General features: G+C 38.7%; 1 protein-coding gene across 7 annotated transcripts in view; it reads right to left on the bottom strand.

Moving 5' to 3' along the window:
- Window positions 1–3,315: 3,315 nt before the first annotated feature.
- Window positions 3,316–27,161, bottom strand: part of cnbd1 (cyclic nucleotide binding domain containing 1) — a 45,517-nt gene continuing 21,671 nt past the window's right edge. For 4 of the 7 annotated variants that reach the window (XM_077245122.1, XM_077245123.1, XM_077245124.1 and 1 more), the window contains exons 5-13: window positions 25,408–25,553; window positions 23,289–23,380; window positions 19,904–20,041; window positions 18,775–18,907; window positions 10,423–10,529; window positions 10,113–10,263; window positions 9,878–9,945; window positions 9,557–9,616; window positions 3,316–4,619 (exon numbers count right to left, since the gene is read on the bottom strand). In XM_077245122.1, the coding sequence (XP_077101237.1) occupies window positions 4,506–4,619; window positions 9,557–9,616; window positions 9,878–9,945; window positions 10,113–10,263; window positions 10,423–10,529; window positions 18,775–18,907; window positions 19,904–20,041; window positions 23,289–23,380; window positions 25,408–25,553 (1,009 nt within the window). In that variant the 3' untranslated portion in view covers window positions 3,316–4,505. Of the gene's footprint in view, window positions 4,620–8,278; window positions 9,490–9,556; window positions 9,617–9,877; window positions 9,946–10,044; window positions 10,264–10,422; window positions 10,530–18,774; window positions 18,908–19,903; window positions 20,042–23,288; window positions 23,381–25,407; window positions 25,554–27,161 lie in introns of those variants that run through there. The other 3 variants (XM_077245125.1, XM_077245126.1, XR_013207326.1) reach the window with 3 other exon arrangements.

Raw genomic sequence — 27,161 nt, 5'->3', positions numbered from 1 at the left:
TGGTGGCTCAGGACCAGAGGGTTCTCCCCGAGGGGAAACCCACTTCGTATGATCAAGGTCACGCGGCGTTGCCTTCGTGCCTTAGTTATATGGAGGAAGCACTGGTTCTTAACCCAGGGTCCGGTGTTGGGAGCTCTTTGCCATCGAGTTACTATCTCGACAGATGCTTCCCTCACCGGCTGGGGAGCGGTAATGGAAGGCCGCTCGGTTCAGGGTCTGTGGAAGAGTCATCATCTCTCGTGGCACATAAATTGCCTGGAGATGATGGCTGTCTTCAATGCGTTGAGGCAGTTCCTCCCAGACCTGAGGGGCCATCATGTGCTCGTACGAACAGACAACACATCAGTGGTCTCTTATCTGAACCGTCAGGGGGGCCTGCGTTCGCGTCCGCTTTGCAAACTGGCGCACCAGATCCTCCTGTGGTCTCTGGGGAAGGTACTCTCTCTGAGGGCAGTGTATATTCCTGGGGTCCAGAATATAGGAGCAGACATCCTGTCGAGGCAGGAGCTGAGGCCAGGGGACTGGAGACTCCAACCCGAGGTGGTGGAGAAAATCTGGGAGTTTTATGGCCAAGCAGAAGTGGATCTGTTTGCGTCTCAAAATACGACGCACTGTCCTCTGTGGTTCTCCCTTACTCACCCAGCCCCCCTGGGGCTGGATGCTATGGTGCAGACGTGGCCGAGGCTACGTCTGTACGCCTTTCCCCCTGTTGCTCTGCTCCCAGGAGTTCTGGAGCGAGTCCGCCGGTATGGAATAAGCCTACTGCTAGTAGCACCACACTGGCCAAGTCGGATCTGGTTTTCGGACCTGATCCATCTCCTAGACGGTCCTCCCTTCGCGATCCCGATCAGGAGAGACCTTCTGTCTCAGGCCGGGGGCACAATATTTCACCCTCGACCAGAGATTTGGAACCTGTGGGTTTGGCCTCTGAGGGGGCCCAACTCATAGAGAGTGGTCTTTCAGCCGAGGCTGCTGAGACCATTCTAAGCTCCAGAGCCCCAGCTACTAGGAAACTATATGCGCTTAAATGGAGAGTTTTCTCTTTGTGGTGTCACCGACATCAGTGGGATCCAGTTAACTGTTCTGTGAACACAGTACTCGAGTTCCTGCAGGAGCGCTTTACGTCAGGCCTATGTCCTTCCACGCTCAAAGTCTACGTGGCGGCCATTGCGGCCTACCACGCCCTGGTGGGGGGTACATCGTTGGGTCGAGACCCCCTGGTTACACGTTTCCTTCGTGGCACTTTGAGGCTGAGGCCTGCAACTCGCACTAGGGTGCCAGCTTGGGATTTGGCATTAGTACTAGAAGGCCTGTCTAGGGCTCCATTCGAGCCCTTAGATTCGGTTTCAGAGAAATTTCTTACCCTTAAGACTATCTTTCTGCTAGCTATTTCGTCCCTTAAGAGAGTTGGAGACCTTCAGGCCCTTTCGGTTTCCCCCACTTGCCTTGAGTTTGCACCGGGGATGGTCAAGGCATTCTTATATCCAAAACAGGGATACGTCCCTAAGGTGCCGACCTTGATTCCGAGGCCTATCGTGCTGCAGGCTTTCTGTCCTCCTCCTTTTACATCTGCGGACCAGGAAAGGCTGAACCTCTTGTGTCCAGTGCGAGCACTGGATACTTATGTTCATCGGACATCTTCTATGAGGAAGTCCGACCAGTTATTTATTTGCTTTGGATCACCTAAGAAGGGTCTTCCTGCTTCTAAACAGACGGTTAGCAAGTGGATAGTCGAGGCTATTTCACTTGCATACGAGTACTCTGACCATCCGTGTCCCTTGGTGGTCAGAGCTCACTCAACGAGGGGTATGGCGGCCTCTAAAGCCTTGTTATTTGGGGTTTCCCTCCAAGACGTTTGTGATGCGGCAGGCTGGTCCTCACCGCTCACATTCGTCAGGTTTTACAGTTTGGACCTGGATGCTGCCCCAGGTTCTCAGGTGCTTAGTGCTTAGTTACAACAGACTGACACTCAGGTACTTGGAATTCTGGCGCTTTGGGTATTCTCGTTCCCATGGCGTCGATGGACGCATCGTTGAGTTACTATTGTAACCATAGTTCCCTGAGAACAGGGAACGAGACGATGCGTCACCCTGCCATACTTCCTGCATCCCTGTGATCGGCTTGCTTCGGCAATTTTCGAAGCTAATGCCGGTTTGCACCGGATGTGCTTTTATCATATCCTGGTCATGACGTCACCCGCCCGTGACGCTCATTCTTTCCATTGGACTAGTTGACATAGATGCTTCAGACGCAGTCACGCTGGGGGCGTTCCCATGGCGTCGATGGACGCATCGTCTCGTTCCCTGTTCTCAGGGAACTATGGTTACAATAGTAACCTGAGACGTTTTTGGACATGTCCCATGCATGGCAATACCTTGTTTTTTGGGCATTTACCATGACAGTACTATTCCTTACAAAAAAATACTGTAAGAATAATATAATGGTCATACAGTATTATGCTACTGAAACACATGTACACTATGTATTTACATGGTATCCCAAGGATGTTAAAAAATAACATTACTACTATTGAATGTTGAATATTAAATTTCCACAAAACCATGGTATTCTTTGACATACCTAAGAGCACCATGTAAACACCATAGTTTTGAACATGGTGCCATGGTAATACCTTGATTTTGTTTTGGATTTATACAATGCACTTATAAAAAGCACCAAAGTACTACCAAAATATTCATGTAAGTATCTTGGAATACCATGCAAATACCTGGGTAGTAGGTGCAAAGGAGAGTTCAGAGGTCATTGAAGCATGTCTGCAGACATTTCTCGCATCATCTCTAACATCTGTTCTCTGTGGCTGTCACGTGACCTTTTCCAAATAAATGCACTAAATGGAAATATATGTTCGCCTGCAAGAGTATTAGTTCATTAGCGAGAGTATTAGTTCATCAGCGAATCAAAACCATGACAGAAGACTTAGAAAACAAACTTAAAAAAAAAAATTCCCAAAACATCTAGCATCCTGCTGAGACGTTTCATATGACCTGTTTTAGTGTTTGTTTTGTCTGGAGTTAGTTAATATAATTAAGCCGTCAGAATGATCAAAACCAATCAATCAACGCCAAACATTAGTTTACATTCAGTCACCAGATCACAGAAACCCTGCAAGCTCAGTCATCTAAGGTTGGAGACAATCATCTAAGGACAGACGTAGACTAAATAAGAGTTTATGGTTATAAAAAGAATTAGAATAGCTGTTTTCCTTCAGGAAACTTAGATTAGCCATCCCCAATGGGGGCAGTTAAAGTTCCCTGAACCTAAACAACCTTAAAGTATTCTTAAAGTATTCTAGACTTGGAGTTTCCATACAGATTTATTAATTTAAGGCCTGTCAGACATGAGTTGACACAAGGCAGTTGCAAAAAAGTATTCAGCTTAAGAACTAAATTGCTAAATAAAGTTTATAGCATGCCTCCAAGACATGGCAGTCTAGTTGATACGAAGCAATAATTTAAGAACATTTTGTAGTCTTTACTATATATGTTGATTTTTGAAATACTTTTTCACTTGCTTACATTATGATTTCAGAGCTTGTCTCCAAATATTTACTTCAGGGCTGACATGACAGCATAATGTGAGATGCATTCACACATGCTTGGGGTAAACTCCAATTGTCTGAATGGCAACTGAAGGGCTTATTTGCCCTTTTGTCACTGACATGAGAAGCTGTGACAGTAGGAGCACAATGCTTCGTATGAAAAGTACAAAGACGTCAGCAGAAGTCAGTGATGTGACTAGATCTTTGCAGCCACCCACACGTTTGAATCACCCTTCACTGGCCTAAGTAAACGCACCTGGGGATCATCCCGTTTTGTCGATTCAAGTGGGTTTAATTGCATCCTTGTGTGTTTGTATTTTCAATCCCTCTAGGCAGCTGTATGCAGAAAAACCCTGCATATTGTCAGAATCTAAATGCTTTTGAAAAAGAAGGTGAAGGATTATAATGCTGTGGTGAAGGAAATAAACCCCTTGAGTTCTGTTTCTGTCACTGGAGCGGGTGTCAGCTGTGGGATCCAGAAAACCACTTCCAGCAAAAACAGAAGATAACAATTTGGACAGGTCTCTGAATGTGCTCAGAAGCCTCGTTTTCTTCATGAAGGCATCAGATATGTTCAGAAGTACATCGTTTAGGGCTTGCATGACAACTTACGTTTACCATACCTACTGACTAGGCATCCATAAAAGTAGTATTATATGCAGCAATGACGGAGAGTATGTGAGCAGAGTGAATGACAGTTTTCATGCAGCTTTAACAGTCATTAACTTTACAAAAAAACACAAATGCTCTTAGAGCAATACCGGATTCATTTCAGGGCAAGAATTTAAGCTTGTATACGAACCAAATTAACCAATAAACCGTGTGTGTGTGTGTGTGTGTGTGTGTGTGTGTGTGTGTGTGTGTGTGTGTGTGTGTGTGTGTGTGTGTGTGTGTGTGTGTGTGTGTGTGTGTGTGTGAGTGTGTGTGTGTGTTTATCTACTGAAGTTCATATGGACTTCTTTGATTTCCCAGTTTCACCTCTTGGTCCTCTGTTAAAAGTCCATTTGCCTCTTCCGGGGTGAACACCATTATAAAACAAAGCATCGGAAAGTATCTTGCTCTGAGGGAGAGACAAAGACAGAGAGAGAGAGAATATTTAGATTCTGATGGCATCATAATACTACAGATTATGTATTGTACTTTCACAAAAGGTTGCATATTTAAAAACCCTTTGATAAGACATACAGTTCGTGCAATGAGGCTTGTCAATCATGTCAACACTAGTTAGAAGAAATGCATAAATTTCATGTGGAACAATGTCTAATCAGCTCAAAAAGGGCCCAAAATAAGGGTTAATTTAGGACAAGCATCTAATGGCTGAGTGGCAAAAAATGTCCAGTACTAATCAATTAGCTAAATGTAAGAAAAAGGCAACCTTTTTTTTGAGAATGCCTCTAACACCATGTCTATGAGACCATTGTTGTATCGCAACAGCTTTAGGGTGTCCACACTGGACAGGACAAAGCTAACGTTGCAAACACTTTTGTCCTTCGTGTGAAAAGTAGAGCAGGGACTTGGATAACAGAAATAGAGCGTCAAAGTTGACTCCATATTGGTCAAAGTTGACTTATGCTGGCATGGTGGTGGTACAAAATTGCAGGTCAACCTAGTCTACAAGCTAGTTAAGAAATCAATATAGCAGCAAACTAGCAAATAATGGAATGAGTCTGTAAAATTTCTGTCCAAGTGCAGGTTTTTTTGTTGTTTTAAAATTACAATTCAACATTTCTACTTGTGGATATCGAGTTGACATGCTACCAAGTGCTCAAACAAAACTCTAGTATCTTTCAAAGTACTCATATCAACCTGGTACATTCTGAAAATGTATTTTTCAATAAGCAAAATTTGCAATATGCATCAGATGGTCACAACCAGGGCCGTCGCTAGCGGGACAAAAGGTGGTGACGATTCTAGGGGCCCCGGATACCCCAGCTACGGCCCCTGGTCACAACTAAGGTCACACTGGCTCTGAGGTATGTTTTGGGCAGGAGATGTCTTTACAGATGTCATTGCTTTTCTGATAATTGTGCCATTCTTTTTCCATTATCCTCTTTTCCTTTGTTATTTCAGCAATAAAGTATGAATCAACTCCAACAACAGGAGTGTTTCTATTTTCCATCAGCACAATTTGTAAAGTGCCATGTGTTTAGCATCAAGCCCATAAGTCATTTAAAAAATCTCTCGTCTGACACCCCTAAATACATGACACAGATTGCAGAGATTTACTGTGTCTGCTTGAAGACAAATGAGTCCGTCCAGAGACCGACTGTTTACAAGCCGCTGGTGTTTATACATATTTTGTACATTATCTGACTATAATAGTGTTGTTTGCTTTTGCTACATGGCCAAAAAAGGTTAAACAAAAACATGCACATCTTACACAGACGGTAAAAACACACTCAATTCACCCTGAGGAGTTTGCATGATTTATGTTCACTATTCATTAATTTATGTCTATTGTTTTCCTACATCTCAAAGCTCACAGGCATGTTTGAGTTCATTCAGAATTGTGTTTCATACTCATATTTCTAAAGAGACTCCAGAGGTACTCTGTGAACATAATCCAATAAAGTATATAATCAGAACACATCAAAGTCACTTACAGTACACTTATTGCAGTGAAAGTCAACCTAGAATTAACTGAGGTTAAGTATCTTGCTTAAGCAATAGCTCATTGAACAATGTCAATTTTGTAATTTCCTAACCCTCATGTTGCTCATGCATATTTTAACTTGCCACTAGACGCTTTCCCCTGGGTTCACAGACAAGGCTTAAGTCTAGTCCCAGACTAAAATGTATGTTTGGGCTGTTTTAACTGAAAAGCAACGTGCACTACCAGATCTTAAAAATGTTAGTAATAGTAATGTTTTTTTTTTCTAAGGCACGTTTATAAAAGATACTTAAATGTCCAATTTAACTAAGGCCTAATCCTGGCTTAATCTAAGCCCTGTCTGTGAAACCAGGCCTTGGTGTTACTATAGGTTACTGTCAACGATGTGAAACACAATTGGTTAAAGTGACTTACAACATAAGAAACAAATTATTATTTATACTACTGTTCAAAAGTTTGGGGTCAGTCATCCTTTGTTTTTTTTTGGGGGGGGGGGGGGGGGGGTACTTTTATTCATTCAATGTATCAATGTACGTGGTACAACTGTTTTTCAATATTGATAATAATAATAATAAATGTTTCTCGAGCATCAAATCTGGATATTAGAATGATTTCTGAAGGATCATGCGACACTGAAGACTGGAGTAATGATGCTGAAAACTAAATGTTCTTTTCCTGACACAAGCTATCATATGGCATCCAGTAATATTTGTAATAAGTGTCATTAACTTAATGCATAGTGGACATTCCAAAATGTATTTATATTACTGAAGACATGTATCCCACTTAAAAAAGTATTTTGCCACATACGCAATACGCACTAATTTAACTACTTAATGACGCATGCTTTCCTTTCATGACTTCAAATATGAACTTAAAACTTGTAAAACTCTATTTAAATCTAAAAAAATAAGAAAATCAAGAAAACTAATGGGAAACCTCACTCTTAATAGCTTACCTGTCAGATTAACCATTAAACTGAATAATCACTGGCTGCCGAAGACCAGCGACTATTTACATTAACCTATTTTTCCTGCCTGGTACCCTTGATGGAAGGCAAACTACACTGGGAACAGATGATACAAGCACCAAATCACATCGCAAAAAAAATAAAAAATGTGTATGTGTGTTTTAATAAAGGGTGTGTTTCTGTTGGCCTAGTATATGCTGTTGGTTGAGTGTAATGATGAGAGAATGAGAAACAGGTGTGAATGCGCACGGGCGAAGAGTGGGGTGAGGTTACTGACTCCAGGGAGTTTAGAAAGGCTGGCTCTCATACAAAATCAGTCAAGGAGTATGAGCACAGTACTATATGGAAGATACAAAGAATGACATCATCCTAAATCGCTTTCCATCTGAACAAAAACATGAGATTAGGATTAGTGTGTGCATCATAGAAATATCCCTGGATGACATATTATTGTGGTGGTATTTTGTAGTAGGCATCCTTATTGGTCTAATATTGCCCACAACCCATTGCACAACAGCACCACTTACTTTGTTTTTTCCCTGATACCAAGTACTTGCACCAAGGCAAATACTGCTGATACTGATGCAAAAAAAAAAAAAGCTTCTTTAAAATGAGTAACTATAGTCATTAAACATCAGTATTTAATTTATCAGGCTGCTTAACATTCATTAATAAAACTACTTTAAATGCTTTAAAAAAAAACGTACAAATAAATGTCACAAAAAAAATAAAATTACAAAATGTTACAAATCGCCTAAAATTATATGATAAATATAATAAAAAATATAACGTTCAATTTAATCCAGTTCATAATTTTTGATGAAGATAATGAAGTTTATGATACACATCCTATCTATCTATCTATCTATCTATCTATCTATCTATCTATCTATCTATCTATCTATCTATCTATCTATCTATCTATCTATCCATCCATCCATCCATCCATCCGTATGTCTGGCAATCAACACACATGTATAATTCAAGATAGAACAGACAGAGAAGAACATATAATATAATATAATATAATATAATATAATATAATATAATATAATATAAGCATTTTATTTTCATGATATTACAAAAGAAACAGAATTGTATTATATTTTATTTTACATTATTATAATTATATCATAGGCTTATAAGCTTTATATGGAATATAAAGGGAGTGATAGAGGTAGAATATAGACAGATAATGACACTGTAGCCTGTCAAGCACATAACTGTAACTTTAAAGCTACACCTGACCAGGAGCTCCAGATGGCACAGTTATATACTGTGAATGATACAGGAACATCTGAAAAACATTTCTAGTGAGCGCTTCTGAGGATCAGAGCACTTCGCTGGGAAATGTTTACACACACGCACAAAGCACCAGTCTCTTGTGTTTATAAGCGCTGGGAGCTCTATACAGCTCCACGGACCACACACACACTTAGAAGATCTCCACTAGGCCGTGGAATCTAGAAAACCTGCTTGCCAGAGAGGAATATTTGAGTGTCACGATTAATGATATAGGACATTTCCACAGGAAATTAATTGGAGAAAAAAAGGTTTCTATAATAAATAATCATGTTGTAAGTCCTATTATGGGATATTCTAGTGAATTAAATACTTTACAACTGACAGGTACTTCATCTCTTTTGATTACTTTCTATTTTTAAAATGGATGCAAACAAAAAAATACAATTATACAAAACAAATGAAAGATAGGTCTGGCATTGGTGCAAAAATAGCTTCATATTATGTAATAATTCAGTTAAGAATGTTAAGAGAGGCAAACTAACTTAAAATAAATAGTTTTGATTCTACATGTATTAATGCAGCAACTCTGCTTCACATTATACCCCTTAATAACAAGTTTTTCCTTGTCTTGACTTGTCTGGGACCATCTCCATGTTTTTCTGTCATTCTCATGAATAAATATTGTAAAGCAGTGCTTCTCATTTTTGCTGTGTGGAAATGCATACCAAGGTAAAAGCCATACAGCAATAACTATAGTCACTTGAGTCATGGTTTACAACGTCAAAATGAAAAGCGTTTCAAATGCATTTTGTGTTTACCACAGAGGACCAGACCATGCTGTGAAATATCAGAGCGTGTGGGTCTCTCTCGCTTGGCAAATTGGCACGCGAACACAGAGGCGGCAGAGTCTGAAGTCTCTGAGAACAAAGTCAAAGTTGAACGGGTGTCTGGGAGTAAGTACAGCTTATACATCTCGTGAACTCAATGCTTGATTTCAGTTTTTTTTTGGTTTTTTGGAGCGTTGTTTGGAGAATTCGGAGAGTGTTCCAGAAGGGTTTGGCACTATAATTCACTCCGCTGGGCATTCTCCATGAACAACACACCCTAAAGGAGGACACACATAGCATTTATGGGTTAAAGGGTCAAAAAGAAAAATGAATAAGTGAACAACCTTCTCAAGTTCCCATTTCTTCATCCTCTCCTGTGTCAGAAACTCCTTCATGACTTCCTCCTACACAAAGAAAAACATACATGAGAAACAAAAAGCAGCAAACAGCCCTCAAGGTAAAACAACCTTATGTCTGCAACTTGCCTTTTATGGTCTATGCAGGAAGAACATTTCATTTTCCAGAATGCTCTAACAATGCTGTTCATTTATAGGATACGATGCAAATGAAATTGACAATTCAATTTAAATTCACACACTAAAAGAGAGCTTCCTGTTCATAAAGGTCTTTCAAATGCTGCTCTCCAAATTCTCCTTTTATCTTACCTCACTGAGCTTTCCACACATTGGTTGCGCAGTCTGCAGTATAAGAGAGGTGGTCACTGAGTCCAGACCTGTGCATGGGTAAATAAACCTCATTCAGATTAACAAATGAATACAAAACACATGCCTTAATGTGTGTTACTGCGAGCATTTCAGTTTAAAGCTATTACCTCTGAGGTGTAATGTCATGGTTATCCTAATCTGTGCAGGTAGAAAGCAGTAAAGTGTCGCGACTGACCTTTAAGACACTCCGGTTGAATGATTCCACCATGAACTTCAGTGGCAGTGATAACAGTACAAGGGGAGGGCTGGTTCAATAGGATACTGACCTCTCCAAACGACTGCTTTGGACCTAGTTTACAAACCTGCACGAATCTGATCCTGCTGCCCTGCAAATCACAGTTTCAGTCTTTTTCACTGAACAAAAAATGCATTAAACACTATCATTTGTGACTGAAAAGAAACATCAGCTCATGCATTTTCTTATTTTACTTTTTCTAAGTATGAAATATGCTGTGCATATGGAAGCCTCAAGCTCGTTCTGAAACCTTTTTGTCAACTGTTTTTTTCAACGATCTCACGTCATGAAGGATGTTACATTCTCCACGTCCAATAAAGGCCACAAATGGACAGATCTTTCCCTCCTTCACCAGCACTGTAAATACAGATATAAGAATTTGCTTAAGCAGGAAACAATTAAATTTCCAATTAAAATTGTAATCAATAAACAATTTCAACAAACATATTATATGTGTACACAAAAGTTTGGGGTCATTACGTTTTTAAAAAAATGAAATGTCTCGAAGGCTGCATTTACTTGTAAAAAATACAACTAAAACAGTAATATTGTAAAATATTACAGATTTAAAAACAGATAACACAATAATATATTTTAAAATGTAAATTATTTCTGTGATGGCAATCATCCTGATTTAGTGCCGTTGAAAACAGTGCTTCTTAATATTTTTGTGGAAAACATTATACTTTTTTTTAGGATTCTTTGGCGAATAGAAAGTTCAAAAGAACAGCATTTATGTGAAACAGAATTTTTTTGTAACATTATAAATGTTCTACCGTGACTATTGATCACTTTAATGCATTCTTGCTGAATAAAAATGATTGTTTTTTAAATGTTTAAATAGTCGAGTAGATTAGAAAAAGTAGGTTTGTAATATAAAGTATGGTCTGAATAATATACTGTAGTTCCAAGCTTTCTGTGTTATTTTACAATATCCAGATATGCATGTGGCACACAGTCGCACACTTTTGTTATGTATGGAGCACCTGGATGACATACTACGGTATATTTGCCAAAATGTGCATTATGCAACCAGAGTACACTAATGAACCCCACAAAACAATGCACTCAACTTGACTTTACATTTCTACAGCGATAAATGGATCAAAATATCAACATCAAATTTTAATATATTTTTCTTCATTATTGGATTGCTTCATGTAACGCACATACAGCAAAATGTCATTAACTCTGCTGTGCATAATAGCACCAGATTCATAAAAAACACTTGCGAGATGAGATGAACAAAAATGCCAGTGTAAATGCAAGTGTGAAAGCACCCTTAATTGTTTGTCGCTCATTGCATCAGGTGCCATGCAAAAGCAAGGTATTCCCCACCATAACAAATGCATCTCACTGTAAACCAGATGAGACCCAGGCAGGAAAGAATGAGAAAAAAAAGATACAGACTGTTTACGACAGAAGTAATCTATGTTTTGGCAGCAGCCCCAAAAGCGGTGGATTATTTCTTATTGTGACAAACCTGAGGTTGGTTTGTGGAGGTGAGGATTAAATTGATTTACAGTGAGCCTTTAACATCAGGGGGGAAACACTGTATATCAGACTTGACAGGTAAATCCCATCTCTGTGAAGCAGGGAGCGGGACAAGCAGAGTCCATTTGTCTGGCCGCTGACAGAACCCAGACCTCCACTTCAGAAGTGTTAGAGGCAGGAGGAAGTTGTGATTCAACAGAGTTTTTAATCTCATCCTTCACACTCTCCCACTTTTCAGAGCAAAACTGCCGTTACTATATTATTCGCCCACTCCGCATGTCTTCGCAAGCCATTAAAAAGCAAATGTCTGGATCACTTGGGAAATCACAGCAGGCTCTGGTACACGTCGTTTGTCTTCTTAGATGAACACGCCGCAGTCACGCCTCCTCCCACAGGGCATTAACATCCAGAGTTCTGCATTTCTGTACTGCACAACACAATTAGTCCTGTGGAACAGCATTAAACTGTTGCTCTGTTACGTAAATATATACTCTTCCAACAGCAGATTTTCTTTCCCTATGTCAGCAGTATCACTTTAAAATCCCAAAGTATTTTGGAATTTTAATAAAAATTATGCAAAATTCAGTTTCATGACCTGCAATAAATATTCATGGTGGTAAATTTTCTTAATTCCCCATCATTGGCAGGAGTGGCAAAAGGTAATTATGCCCCATATGCCCTTAAACAGTTGACAGCTTACCATGTATCATATATGTATCAACAAAACAGTACTATGAATTACTTTTTTTTTCTTTTTTCGATACTTCTGTTTTTAAAAATGTAAAAATAGAATGCATATTATATATATATATATATATATATATATATATACACAGTCACCTAAAGGATTATTAGGAACACCATACTAATACTGTGTTTGACCCCCTTTCGCCTTCAGAACTGCCTTAATTCTACGTGGCATTGATTCAACAAGGTGCTGAAAGCATTCTTTAGAAATGTTGGCCCATATTGATAGGATAGCATCTTGCAGTTGAATGAGATTTGTGGGATGCACATCAAGGGCACGAAGCTCCCATTCCACCACATACCAAAGATGCTCTATTGGGTTGAGATCTGGTGACTGTGGGGGCCATTTTAGTAAAGTGAACTCATTGTCATGTTCAAGAAACCAATTTGAAATGATTCGAGCTTTGTGACACGGTGCATTATCCTGCTGAAAGTAGCCATCAGAGGATGGGTACATGGTGGCCATAAAGGGATGGACATGGTCAGAAACAATGCTCAGGTAGGCTGTGGCATTTAAACGATGCCCAATTGGCACTAAGGGGTCTAAAGTGTGCCAAGAAAACATCCCCCACACCATTACACCACAACAACCAGCCTGCACAGTGGTAACAAGGCATGATGGATCCATGTTCTCATTCTGTTCACGCCAAATTCTGACTCTACCATCTGAATGTCTCAACAGAAATCGAGACTCATCAGACCAGGCAACATTTTTGCAGTCTTCAACTGTCCATTTTGGTGAGCTCTTGCAAATTGTAGCCTCTTTTTCCTATTTGTAGTGTAGATCAGTGGTACCCGGTGGGGTCTTCTGCTATTGTAGCCCATCCACCTCAAGGTTGTGCATGTTGTGGCTTCACAAATGCTTTGCTGCATACCTCGGTTGTAACGAGTGGTTATTTCAGTCAAAGTTGCTCTTCTATCAGCTTGAATCAGTTGACCCATTCTCCTCTGACCTCTAGCATCAACATTGATGGCATTTTCGCCCACAGGACTGCCGCATACTGGATGTTTTTCCCTTTTCACACCACTCTTCGTACACCCTAGAAATGGTCGTGCGTGAAAATCCCAGTAACTGAGCAGATTGTGGAATTACCCAGACCGGCCCGTCTGGCACCAACAACCATGCCACGCTCAAAATTGCTTAAATCACCTTTCTTTCCCATTCTGACATTCAGTTTGGAGTTCAGGAGATTGTCTTGACCAGGACCACACCCCTATATGCATTGAAGCAACTGCCATGTGATTGGTTGATTAGATAATTGCATCAATGAGAAAGTGAACAGGTGTTCCTAATAATCCTTTAGGTGAGTGTATATGCACAAACCATTCAAAAGTCATTAAGATTTTTTTTATTATTAAGAAAATAATAATTTTATTTAGCAAGGATGCATAAAATTGATCAAAAGTGACAAAAAAATTATATTTCAAATAAATGTTCTGTTCTTTTGAATTTCCTGTTCATCAAAGAATCCTGAAAAGAATCCCAGTTTCCATAATACAGATAATTAGAAATGTTTCTTGATCAGCAATTCAGCATTGTAATGATTTCTAAAGGATCATGTGACCCTGAAGACTGGAGTAATGATGCTGAAAATTCAACTTTGCAACACAGGAATAAATTACATTTTAAAATGTATTCACATATAAAACAGTTATTTTAAATTGTAATAATATTTCACAATATTACGGTTTTTACTTGATCAAATAAATGCAGCCTTGGTGAGAATAAGCGATTCTTTCAAAAACATTAAAAAAAAATCTTATTGACCCCAAACCTTTGAATGGTAGTGTTCTTATAGCATGTAATTGGAATTGGAAGTGCTAAAACTGTTAACTGATCTACACTCTATGATAAAAGCAATGGTAGAAGATCTCTTAAAGAAAAAATAATAATTGGGTGGTTAATATTAAATGTCACCATGAACATTGACACCATCAGTGGATATTCTCTGACTGGGTGGGCCAAATAGCAACAGATCAGTAAACTTCTGCTCAGATAATCAAAAACAGTCATGCTGGACTGGATATTTGGACTGCAAGTCCAGCCATGGAACATGATGCAAAGATGGCCAGAAAAACGTGGACCTGACTGGATTCATAGCCTAGGGGTGGCAGTCCAGGCCAGAGTGCATGAGAACAGGAAAGCTGTGGACGCAGGGTGACGCAGTCCAATTATGGAGACAACATGCTTTTGTTTGACATTATCCTGCTGTAGAACAGAAAATATTACAGTTTACAGCTCATGTCTCTGGAGAGGCAAACTGAGACGTCTTGAGTAGCAAGACTGATGAACTGATTTCACTTCTGATCTTCAATGACATGTTTGTTTAAGGGCAGAATAAAAAAAAAACTGGGGAAGAACGGAGAAAAAGACATGAGACCATTCTTACAGTGGGCAAAAATCAGATAAGACAACTATAGTTAGTATGGAAATGCATCAATAAACATCTGTCAACACCAGTGGTTCCACTTGTGGTTTTTGTCTGAGACCCCCTTTTTCCCAAGAAAATATTTTAGGGCCCCCCTTCACATTTAATGATATTGTCGCTCTTGTAAGCTTGCAGCAAGGATGACGAAATGTTTTGTTTTAAAAAAAAAACAGTATCTTTATTACTATAACCAGATATGTTTATGCACAAATAATAGCATATAATATTGAAAATACTATAACAAAAATATCAGTATTCCAACTGGTATGTAGGAAAAAAAGAATTAATATAGGCTATTACAAAATGACTGGTGTCTGGGACGTAAATACTTGCATGTTAATTTGTAAGGTTTTATCAATCAGTGTGAGGATTGCGTCATTATGTCTATGGCGCGTCACGCAGGCTATACCGCAGAGGTGCGAACCGAACCAGTGTAAAATAGTCCCAATATAAACACTTATTATAGGTGTACCATATTGACTCAGGATAAGACAAAAACACGGTTTGGAAAATGGATTCATGATGTACTCGCTCATTATATAAATTTAGTCAATTTTGAACACTTTTCAAAATATGACGCGACCCCCCAAAGAGCTCGCTGAGGCCCCCTTGTGGGCCGCGACCCCCCTTTTGGGAACCGATGGTCCACACTGTGCGTATCATGCCCAGTAACTGTTCCACTCTCTGGATCACTTTTAACAATCTCTCTACAAAAAAAATAATAAAAAATACATACAGTGGCCCCTAATACCACAACAAATGATTTACGCTATTTTCTTAGATTTTATTCTCTTTCCAATAAAATACTACAGGACCAAGTACAGAAATAAGTGCAGTTGGGTGCCACGAAGGCTGTAATGGAAAGGAGAGTTCTAATGGTTTGCAGTTTGTGGTTTAGCTGACCTTAAGAGTCAGACAGCTGAACAGGGAAGTGCTGTGGTCTCTGGATCAAGGCTGTTAGGTTATACATCACAGTCAGGAGGAAGTTCAAATGAGGACAGTGGCTTTGGTGAGGCAGGGTGGTCATGGGTTGTTAGGCGGTCAAGTTTGGCCACAAGGAGTCATCCAAAAGGAAAACCCATTAGGGGTTTCCTGCTCTGCATGCTCCCCGAACTGGGATGCTGAGTCCATCATGTTATTATGAGTTATCGATATTCTCACACCTGTTAGCCGTGTTCACGTATTGTGCTGCTATCCACGGTGCTGAACAGTGTGCAATGAAAGTGTAAAAGAGAATGACTTCACACCGCGCCATCACGTCCAAACACAGACAAACACACACACAAATACACATTAGAGACACTACAAACACTCCAGTACCTCCACTGAGCCTTAAAGTTCCCCTATTATGATTTTAAAGGATCCTAACTCTGTTTTGGAGGTCTCCTGCAATAGGTTTATGTGCATCCAAGTTAAAAAAAAAAGTATATTTTTTCATATTATACATTCCAGCATCACCTTTTTTTTCAGTGTCTGAAACGGTTCGATAAAGATTCAGTCTCTCTTAACCTCTCCTTTAACTTTCCAATGAAGACCATAGTTAGGCATTATGCAAATTTGTAACAAACGTACGTAGGTTCAAGCAGGAATAAATACAGGAATAACTAACGACTCGCTTTATGCAGTTCAGAATCTGTTCTTTCTTTTGGGAGACAATAACTCCATTTATCGTGCACTTTGATCTTTGAAACTTTGCAGACCTTTTATTATTCACAAACAGCTATATTACTCAGTATATAAAAGGTAATACTAATTTCCGAAAAAGCATAATAGGGGCATACCTTGACCTGTAAAATAAACTAAGCAAAATGTTTTAAAGAGTTTCCTCACATACTAATCCTAATAATAATAATAATAATAATAATAATAATAATAATACAATGAAGTGTTTAAAAAAATGTATGAAACCACACGTTCCTAGTTAGAAATTTCCAACCCATCAGAGCTGGAACCGATTAGGAGTAGAGTCTCATGTTTAAAAAAAAAAAAAATTTTAACTCTATCTTGACACAATAAAGAACAAAGCATTAAGCAACGGCCAAAAATGTCTGTTCCATTAATCATTATTCTGCCACAACGTATGAATTATTTTCATTTGGCAAATATTGACGAGCCGTTATTTATGATCACTATTTTATTTTAATCAGCATGTACTTAATTCAGTTTTCCCCTGTAATCAATTGACATGCCTAGTGTATTTATACACAAAAAAAAAAAATGTATGCCAAGCGACAATGTTGATGATGCCTGTTGGATGAAATACAGCATTTCCTGATGAAGTTGGTTCAAGAATAGCCAGCCCTCTGCCATCTGAAATGATAGGGGCTCTCGCACATCAATCAGCTGTCGGCTGCACACTCAGATAAGAGCCAATCAATCTCCTCTCCCACACACCTGTCTTCCTCTCTAATCACGTCTCGTTCCATAGGTCTCTCTCTCCGTCTGATAAAGAACACCCATGATATGATAGCCCAACCCTCAGCCGAGCCGGATAAACTGTGAGTGGTGATACATACAACCAGGTTTCATTCTGCAAAGAACAAAACCCCAGCGCAGTGACATTGGTTCTCTAACAAATAGTTATGCAAGTAATTTGTTCTTAGTTTTTCAAAGGTAATAATTTCACATTTCTAAGACCACTAGGTTCAAATCTGGGCTGTGATGTGCCCTGTTCTTTATATATATTACATTACATTAGAAATACATAAATATTTTTGTATTTGATATTTTAGGGGTCACACACATTTTAGAGTGGCCTTTTATTGTGGCCAGCCTAAGGCACACCTGTGCAATAATCACGCTGTCTAATGACTTTTATTGTGGCCAGCCTAAGGCACACCTGTGCAATAATCATGCCATCTAATCAGCATCTTGATATGCCACACCTGTGAGGTGGATAGATTATCTCGGGAAAGGAGAAGTGCTCACTAACACAGATTTAGACAGATTTGGCAACAATATTTGAGAGAAATAGGCCTTTTGTGTACATAGAAAAAGTCTTAGATCTTTGAGTTCAGCTCATGAAAAATGGCGGCAAAAACAAAAGTGTTGCATTTATAATTTTGTTCAGTGTAGATACTAGTGTATGAACTAATCTATGAACCATGATTTTTGTGTTTAAGTGTTCGCACGTTTTGCACAAAAGCCCATTCAAAGATGTGGTCTAGCGTGGAATGATCTCACTTAGAAGTGTCTTGAAAGAAAACAGATTTACTTTGTACTTAAAAGCTGAAGCCTTTCATTAAAAAGGAAGATCCAAATGAAGACGTATAATTGGAGGGAGGATAGGGATAATGGGATGCAGCCACAGAAGAGGAGATTACAGCAACTAAATAAAGATTTCAGCCATGATAGCTGATCTCCGCCCAATATCTCAATGGAACCACAGCACACCATATGCCTGCTTGTCAGCTCCAGGACAGGAACTGAGATTGAACAGCCTACCAGATTTTGTGTTCAATACAGATTCATTCTCGTGCATATATGAGAGACTGCATACAAAGTCTTTTCATGCGTACTACAGCTCAAGTTGAGTGAAATCAGACATGCAAACACAATTTGAGCACTCCTGCAATGACACACACATAAACATATGCACCTAAATAAATATCTGGTTTTCAATATTTCCCAAATGAATATCTGGGTTTCGATATTTCCCAAATGAAGTATAAAAGCAGCCGTCCTGGTAATTAAAGTCAGCCGTGTGGGGTAATGGTAGCAGCTTGTATTTTTCTCAAATCATATTCGAGTGCTCTCCATCCATAAACACATTTATTTAGGGGCAAACGTGTTGAGTATCGTACTAAGTGAGGAAAACCATTATGCCATCCAGGTGCTAAGCATAAGTCAACAGAACAAAACTAAACTAAAGCGTGTTAGAGGCTGCTGTGATTCATTGTGTCAGAACATATTCAATCAAGACCCCCACTTACCTTGATTAGCAGGGAATGTTTTTAGCTGAATGCTGTCGACCAGGTGGTTGATGGAGAGCTTTGGCCAATGAAGGTACAGCTGGCAACCCTGGATCAAAGACATTTTAACATGATGGTCCTGTGCCAGGATGTCCTACAAATAACAATAGAGTACATTGTCTCATTAAAGCTGTTTACACCTGGTATTAAGATGCATTTTTGTCGATCGAATCATAAGCAGATGAGGGAGACACAGTCCCATTTACACCTGGTGTTTAAATCCGTCTCTTTCGTCCACTTTCAACCACTGTTCTGATTTCTCAGAGGAAAGTGTCTATGGGCAGGATAATGTATGGGCTTTTTCAGATCTTTTGATCTAATGCACGAAGTAAGCTCACGCAATTTACAGAAGAACGTGACTGGAGACAACGAGAAAAATACGGAGAGCAGAAGCGTTCGTTTCTGCTCTGACAGCCGCAGGACCACGCCGAACGCAGTGAGTGTGTGCTAGAAATCAGGAATGGTGAGAGAACATTGTGCTTGGTACGTTTTTCGACTTCAAACCAAACTGGGTCTTCATCCGACAAAGTTTAAATCCCATCAGACGGTCTGGCTAGAGTAGACGAAGAGTAGGGGGTCTTTTGTGGCTGTTCGAACACATTAGACCACATGAGCGTTTACACTACGAAAGCAATCTGGTCGAATGCGTTTTCGAGACTACCTCTAGAATTGGTCAAAAGTGGACAAGTCAAAACGTTTTAGACCCTGTTTTTCACCTGTATTTAGTGTCGTCCACTTGTGATCCGATTGACCGAAACACATCTTAATACCAGGAGTAAACAGGGCCATTGATGGTACAATTTTAGAAAACATACAGTAGATAGGGATGTACAATATATCTGTATTACATCGGTTATTGGCAGGTATTAGAGTTTTTTTTTATTTACTGGTGTTGGATAATGCCTGTAATTGGATATTTAATTGTGCATGCCCATTTGCCCTATTTTTACATAATATTTTTTTCATTTTTACAAAACAATAATGTGAAATGTAATCTTTATTTCTCAGCAATAACAAAAACACATAGCTAATGTAAAATATGAGTACATCCCTAGCTTATAGTTATCAAGGAGTTATCCTGGTGCAGCACCTTTTTTACTTTCTCGTATCCAGAGCGAGATATTTTGAGAATCTCGCAGGTCTCGAGTGTCAGGACACACTGGATGTTGGCAACTCCATCTATAGCATTTACAGGTTCACAGGATCCAAAAGAACCTCCCGCTGCAATCTAGACGAAATCCAGTACACTGTATGAAAAGCTTTACAAAATGCTGTTCAAGAGGACAGAACTCAGGGACATTTATTTACTTAATTGACCCTGCACCAGTTAAGATCTGTCTCTAGATCTGACAAGCTTCACTACTGGATGCAATACTTGAATAGATATTTATATTCTTCTGTGGGATGGAACAAACTGCCCCATTACAATGAATGATTTCTGCTAGTTTTCTTTAAAGAAATTGTTGAATTACGCACTTAACTACTGTATACATAACTATTCCACAATAATCTTAATTAAGGTAGGCCAATTCCGAACAATTGTGACCACTATGTTAAAAATTAACGTAAACGGAAATTATATAAATTTACCAAGTCAATCCAAAGGAATCACACTTTTCCAGTAAAGAGATGACAGCCAATCAAAATTCATCCAATTTGAAAGTGTGCACTGCAAAATCATAACTGCAGCACGCCAAACATAATGTTTTCATCCGTTGGTGTGGATGTTAATATAGTCATCATTATAGTTTGCATTCTTGAAGTGAACAGACCTTAACTGCACAGCCGTGACCAAAAGTACTGGTAGTGACATCAATTTTGTGTTTCGCAAAGTTTTCTGCTTCAGTTCTTATGGTGTTGATTCACATTGTTTCTAGATTATGGTGCAGAGTGATCAGATGCATTTTAAAAATTGCAAAAAGTTTTATTGGCCAAAAAAAAAAAAAAAAAAACTAAAACAAAAATCCCAATTTTCCAACCCAAATCATATCATGATTGGATGATTAGGAAAGTGATTGGATTATAAGAGCAGACCGACTGCTATAAAAGGAGGGAAGCAGTGCTTCCAATCATTGTGCTCTTTTGTTAGCAATGGTTACTTCCAAAGAAAGATGTTCAGCCATAATCACTTTGCCTCTTACATGCTAGGAAATTGCAGCAAAGAATATTCCACCTGAAAGAACCATTTGCCGGATAATGAAGAACTTCAAGGAGAGAGATTCAACTGCAGTGAAGAAGGCTACAGAACATCCCAGAGTGTCTAGCAAGCATCAGGACTGTCTCCTGTGGAGTCGGCTAAGGAATCGTGTCACCACCAGTGCAGAGCTTGCTCAATATTGGCAGTAGGTGTGTGTGAGTGCATCTGCGCACACACAGTGAGGCCAAGACTTTTGGACAACAGCCTGGTGCCAAGAAGGGGAGCAATGAAGCCACTTCTCGCCAAGAAAATCAAGGACAGACTGAAATTCAGCAAGAATTACAAGGATTGGACTGCAGAAGACTGGTACAAAGTTATTTTCTCTGATGAAGCCCGCTTCCAACTTTTTGGGACATTTGAAAAATCAATTGTCTGGAGGAGAAAAGGTGGACGCTACCATTAGTCCTGTGTCGTGCCAACAGTGAAGCATCCTGAAACCATCCATGTGTGGGGTTGCTTTTAATCCAAGTCAGTGGGCTCTCTCACAATTCTGCCCACTGCCAGGAATAAAGAATGGTATCAATACGTCCTGCAAAAATAACTTCTCAGATCTATCCAGGATCAATTTGGTGATGATCCGTGCATTTTCCAGCATGATGGAGCACCATGACACAAGGCAAGAGTGATAATGAAGTGGCTCAGAGATCATTGCATTGATATTTTGGATCTGTGGCCAGGCAAATCACCAGATCTTAATCAGATAGAGAACCTGTGGTCAATCCTCAAAAGGTCGACTGGACAACCAGAAGACCACAAATTGTGACCAACTTGCCACTGTTGCCTTGGCTTTTGGCTTGCTTAGTTGGGGACATTTACATTTTTTTCAGTCGCTAGGACACATTTCTCAATACTTATGTCACTTTTTCAAAATTCTTCACACAGTTCTCCAAACCAACTTTCAGCTCGGCACAGCAGTTAATTTCACTTTCAAAATGCACTAAAACTACCAAATCACTTCATACATGTCTCAAATCAACATATTCTTCCATCATACTAGCAAAGGTCGACAGGCAACAAACACACTTTGTCACCCACAAAGCAATGACCTAAAAAACACTAACAACAGGTAGCGTTATACAATGTTTTCTTCTGTAAAACAAGCACACCTCTCTACTGTTTAGAATTCACTGCAATATATATATATATATATATATATATATACACACACATATACATATATACACGTGTATATTTTTATTTTATTTTATTTTTGCAGAGTAATTCGAAAATACAATAATTTACACACGATACAAATACAATAGGAATCAGCTGTGGTTGGTCCAATTATCCAATTGTTTTTATAGCATTTCATGTTTTAGGATTCGAAATATATTTCTTTACAATATTACTGTAGACATGTAGCAAATTGCTCTCATATTCAGTTTTGTATTATGTTATTGTTTTGAACTTAAGTTTACCAGTTTTGAAAACAGTATGTAAGCATGTGCAAATTGGCCTGTAAGTAGCCTACACACAGTTTTGGTGGTTGTTGTGTCGAAGTGAGAAAAGAATTAATGTAATTTGAAAGATGTAGTAATTGAATGCATTTTGTGCCAAAGCAATGATAAATGATCCACAGTTTAGCCCACATATACTTCTGTTGTGCTCACTGTGTGAAGAGTTTTGAAAAAGTGACCTAAGTATTGAGAAATGTGTCCTAGCAACTGTAAAAAACTGTAATATAATATTCAACAATTTTATTGATCTGCCTTACTTCAGGTGGACGATGACGCAATTTTCTTCTAGAAGAAACAAACTTTGTTGTATTATGTTCATGTTATCACTGTGAAGCTGCTTTGATACAATCTGTATTGTAAAAAGTGCTATATAAATAAAGGTGACTTGACTTGGCCAACTTTAAGAACTAATTAGGGGAAGAATGGATCGCCATCAGTGAGGATTTTGTCCAGAGTCTGATATCCAGTATTCTAGAGCGAATTGCAGAGGTTATGAAGAAGGGTCAACACTGTAAATATTGACTCTTTTGCATATATTGAATGTTTTTGCCAATAAAAGCATTTAAAACCTATGAAATCCTTATCATTGTTTCCCGGTATACATTATAAACATTCAGCAAACTTTGCAAAACACAAAATTGATGTCACTGCCAATACTTTTGGCCACGGCTGTAGATTAGAAAAAAGCAAAAGAATGTAAAAAAGCAAATATGGTAGTCAGCAACAATTGCCAAGGTAGGCATAGTAATGTTTTTAAGGTTAGGTAAGGAAAGGGCACATTTAAACTTAATAACTGATAGCCAAGTAGTGTAATTTTCTACCGTAGAGGCTGCCTGATCCTCTTTAATGGTTTCATGCCTGAACGGTTTCACTGAGCCCTTCAGAATGAGGCAAAATCCATTATGTACGAAAACTGTAATCAGAAAGAAAGAAGGAGAGATAAAGAAGACAACATACTCAATTTGAAAACTCTCCACTCAACAGTTATTATGCAGGCGGGCAAGAGGCTGACTGAATCTTATCACTGTATCTATTATGTGCAGAAATAATGTACATGTAGAATAAGATTCCACAAACTACAATGATTCAGAATGGAAATAAATAGTTGTGTCATACAGTCGCTTGGAGCCGGTCTCATCCTAAAAAAATGAGTACATGTAAAAATGGATGCTGGCTGATGGGTTCTAAAAGTTTTCTTGCATTCAACTTTGTTAAATAAACCCAAACAACTGCACTTAAATGAGCAATTCTCTCTGCTGCTGTTGCAGTGAATTTCAAATTTAGGGGCCATTTACACGACACAGTTTTCAACTAAAAAGAGAAAACTTTTTATTTGTCTTGGCTGTTCATTTATAAGACAATGGCGTTTTGTGGGCCTGAAAACGCAAACTTTTGAAAACGATACATTATCATCTCCGTGCACACTATAAAAGCACAAATCCGTGAAAACCTCAAAATTATTTTGAGGAATATATACATACACTATGGAATGAGCAGTTTTCATATCCTTCAGTCATCCATCTATATTTTAAGACAAATAAATCACCTTGACACAAAGATCTGAATAAGATGAAAACCTGCTCTCTGAAAGCAAACCCTCAATGTACGCAAAGAAAAACAGACATGTCTCACTCCTCACACGCAAACTTTTCAGCCTGGCGCAGACGGCTATCAACAGCAAATCACAGTGTTTATGCTCTGTAATCATCTGCAGCTAAAACTTGCATCCATAACGAAGCTCTTCCCCCCTCCATCTGTGACATACAACACGCCACAGCCATTACCACCACTCCAGACAAATCAATAAAGAAATCTCCATCTCCAAAACACCAGACGTTTGCAAAATGGTAACCATCAGAGTGGAGGCACGAATTCATACTTGCATCAAATTGTCTTTCCTTTATGTTTTTGCTTAGTGGCTCTGAAAGAACATGTGGCTGTTATTGAGCACAGATTATCAGACGAATGGACACATCGATAGAAAATCAAGCACGAGGGACTGGGCTCTCAACCTTTTAGAAACGCATCCAAACACTTGACAATATTCAAAGGCAAGACTGAAAGAGGATGTCGATGAAAGATGTGTTCGATTTGTCTTGATAGATCGTGTTGCATGAGGCCACTGATATATAATATAAAAAACTAACAGTTTTGAAGGAGAGAATCTTCTTTGGAGAGCAATTTCAAAGCCAAATGTTTTGCAAGGCTCTGCCTCCAAAGAAGCCAGTGTGGTAATACTGTTTATTAAGCATATATATATATATATATATATATATATATATATATATATATATATATATATATATATATATCATGGATAAACTGTTCTGAATCTAAAAAGCCTGCTGAGCTAGAAAAAGGAAAACTTCTAAAGATGCACAATTCATTTATAAAATGAGTGTGGTAAATTTCCCATCTGCCATTGTACAAAAGCACAAATGGTGAATGAAAATTATAGATTAAATCATCTCCAGATGAGACTAAGTCAATCCCTGTCAAACAGCCATGTGATTTTCTACACTCTTAAAGCATTAGTTCATGTGTTATACCAAGTTTTACAGGTTATTATTTTACAATACATACTAAGCAATAACTACTTACATTTTAAATGGTTTTTCATTAAATGGAATTCAGAAGACTGAATATAGTGCATGGATCAAATTAACCACTTTAATGATAACATTTTGGTGCTCTTTTGTCCTTATATTATACTTGAAAATAAAGGCCAGGATATTCTTTAAAAAAAAAAATTACAAATCTTTATTGATTATTTAAAAATTAAATCATTATTGATTGATTAAATATTTTAGTGAGTAAATGATGATTTGTGTGTGTGTGTGTGTGTGTGTGTGTGTGTGTGTGTGTGTGTGTGTGTGTGTGTGTGTGTGTGTGTGTGTGTGTGTGTGTGTGTGTGTGTGTGTGTGTGTGTGTGTATCTCACTGATCTGTCCGCGGTCCCAGGTCTCAACGGTGGTGACGGTACTAATCTGTTTCAGCTCCTGCGAGCCCAGCTGTGAGGTCAGACTGTGGATTCCCTTCAGCAGTTTATAAATGACATGATGCTCTGACTGGGATCTCTCACTAGGGCTGCAAAACACACAAAGAATAACAAATTCATTTTTCAATTCATATAAACACCAAACTCTATTCAATGGGCAATCACGCCAGTGTTTGGGAAGCTACTCTAAAACTGTTACTCATTTTTTAGAGCAATTAAGCACATACAAACTACCTTTTTGAAAATTTCTATTCGATTTATTTGATAACTTATTTTTGCAATCAGGGCAACATTTCTCTGGTACAGAATTATGTCATGTCATGTTGTTACATCACGTCACATCACACAATACAAGATACGATACATGATACGATACATGATATGATGTTATGTTTTGTTATATGTTATGAACTGTCTAGTAGTAATATAGAAAAATATAAAAACTAAATGAATATAAATAAAACTATCCACACATTAACTAGTTGACTAGTTAGTTGACCATAATAGCTGACTAGTTATATGAGCTTAACTGTTAGTCATTATGCTCAACTGATTCATCTCAATACACTTAAGCACTGAAGTCTACTAGCAACAGCTACTAGTGACCAAAAGAACTGCGATTAGCACCCTGCAGCTATTAAATCGCACATTCAGAGTCCAAGACATTCTTTAAAAGATAAACTGACTCCAAATCTAGTCTCATCTGCATTAAAAGTGTGTGTCCAGGACAAACCCCTGCAACCCAAACAAAAAACTCCTTAATCTTTTACACCCTTTCTGTCCTACAGGCACCATCTCAGATAATAAAACCCGAACACTTGCTATTAAGAAAACCCTCTGCATCATGTTATTATGTTTAAAGCTATTTCTTAAAGGGCACCTATTATGCAAAATTCACTTTTACATGGTGTTTGAACATAAATGTGTGTTGGCAGTATGTGAGTAAAACCACCCTAGAATGATAAAAATCCACCCAGTGTTTTTTTACAATCTCAATAAATCATAAGCACTGTCTCAGAACGAGCTGTTCTAAGATTCGGCTCAGTGTGACGTAGAATTGAGCAAGCCCCACCGACGTGGTTTGATTGACACTGTGGTTTTGGCATAGACCCCGCCCTCGGTGATCTGTTCACCATCCTCCATTGTTTCAATGACAGCCGGAGTTCTGACGATTTGTGCTGCCTTGTCGAAATTGTCTGCTAAGAAACATAACTGTTCTGTAGTGGGATGTAATAATGTTCATAGTAGTTTTCACTTACTTCCGACATCAGAGCCACTGAAAATGCAGTGGATGGATTTTATTTAGGAAGGAAAGGCGCCACTTAAACTTCCGAAATACATTTATGTTTTCGCGAATAATTTTCTGACAGACTGTTTTGTGAACGAGGTTTTGCTTCAAAGTTAATCCTCAAGTGTGGATCATTGCCTACTGTTCGCGATCCAACGTCACCTCCAGCAGAAGTAAGTGTATTTTATGATTTTTGAGCAAATAGTCATTTCAGTCGATGTCAGCCAATTCAACTACAAATGCGTCTTAAGTTGTTGTCGTCGTCGTAGGATGTCTGTGTAATAATTTAAACCTTGTTTGTATAGTGTGTCAAGTCAAGTCAAGTCATCCTCATTTATATAGCGCTTTTAACAATGTAGATTGTTTCAAAGCAGCTTTACAGAGATAAACATATAATTTAAGGTAAAAG

Source organism: Siphateles boraxobius, unplaced genomic scaffold (genome assembly GCF_051911475.1).
Source record: "Siphateles boraxobius isolate OS27281-9 unplaced genomic scaffold, OSU_SipBor_1 26, whole genome shotgun sequence".
Classification (NCBI taxonomy): Eukaryota; Metazoa; Chordata; class Actinopteri; order Cypriniformes; family Leuciscidae; genus Siphateles; species Siphateles boraxobius.
Note: the sequence above shows the minus strand (reverse complement) of the source record. Positions and strands in the feature narration are given on the sequence as shown.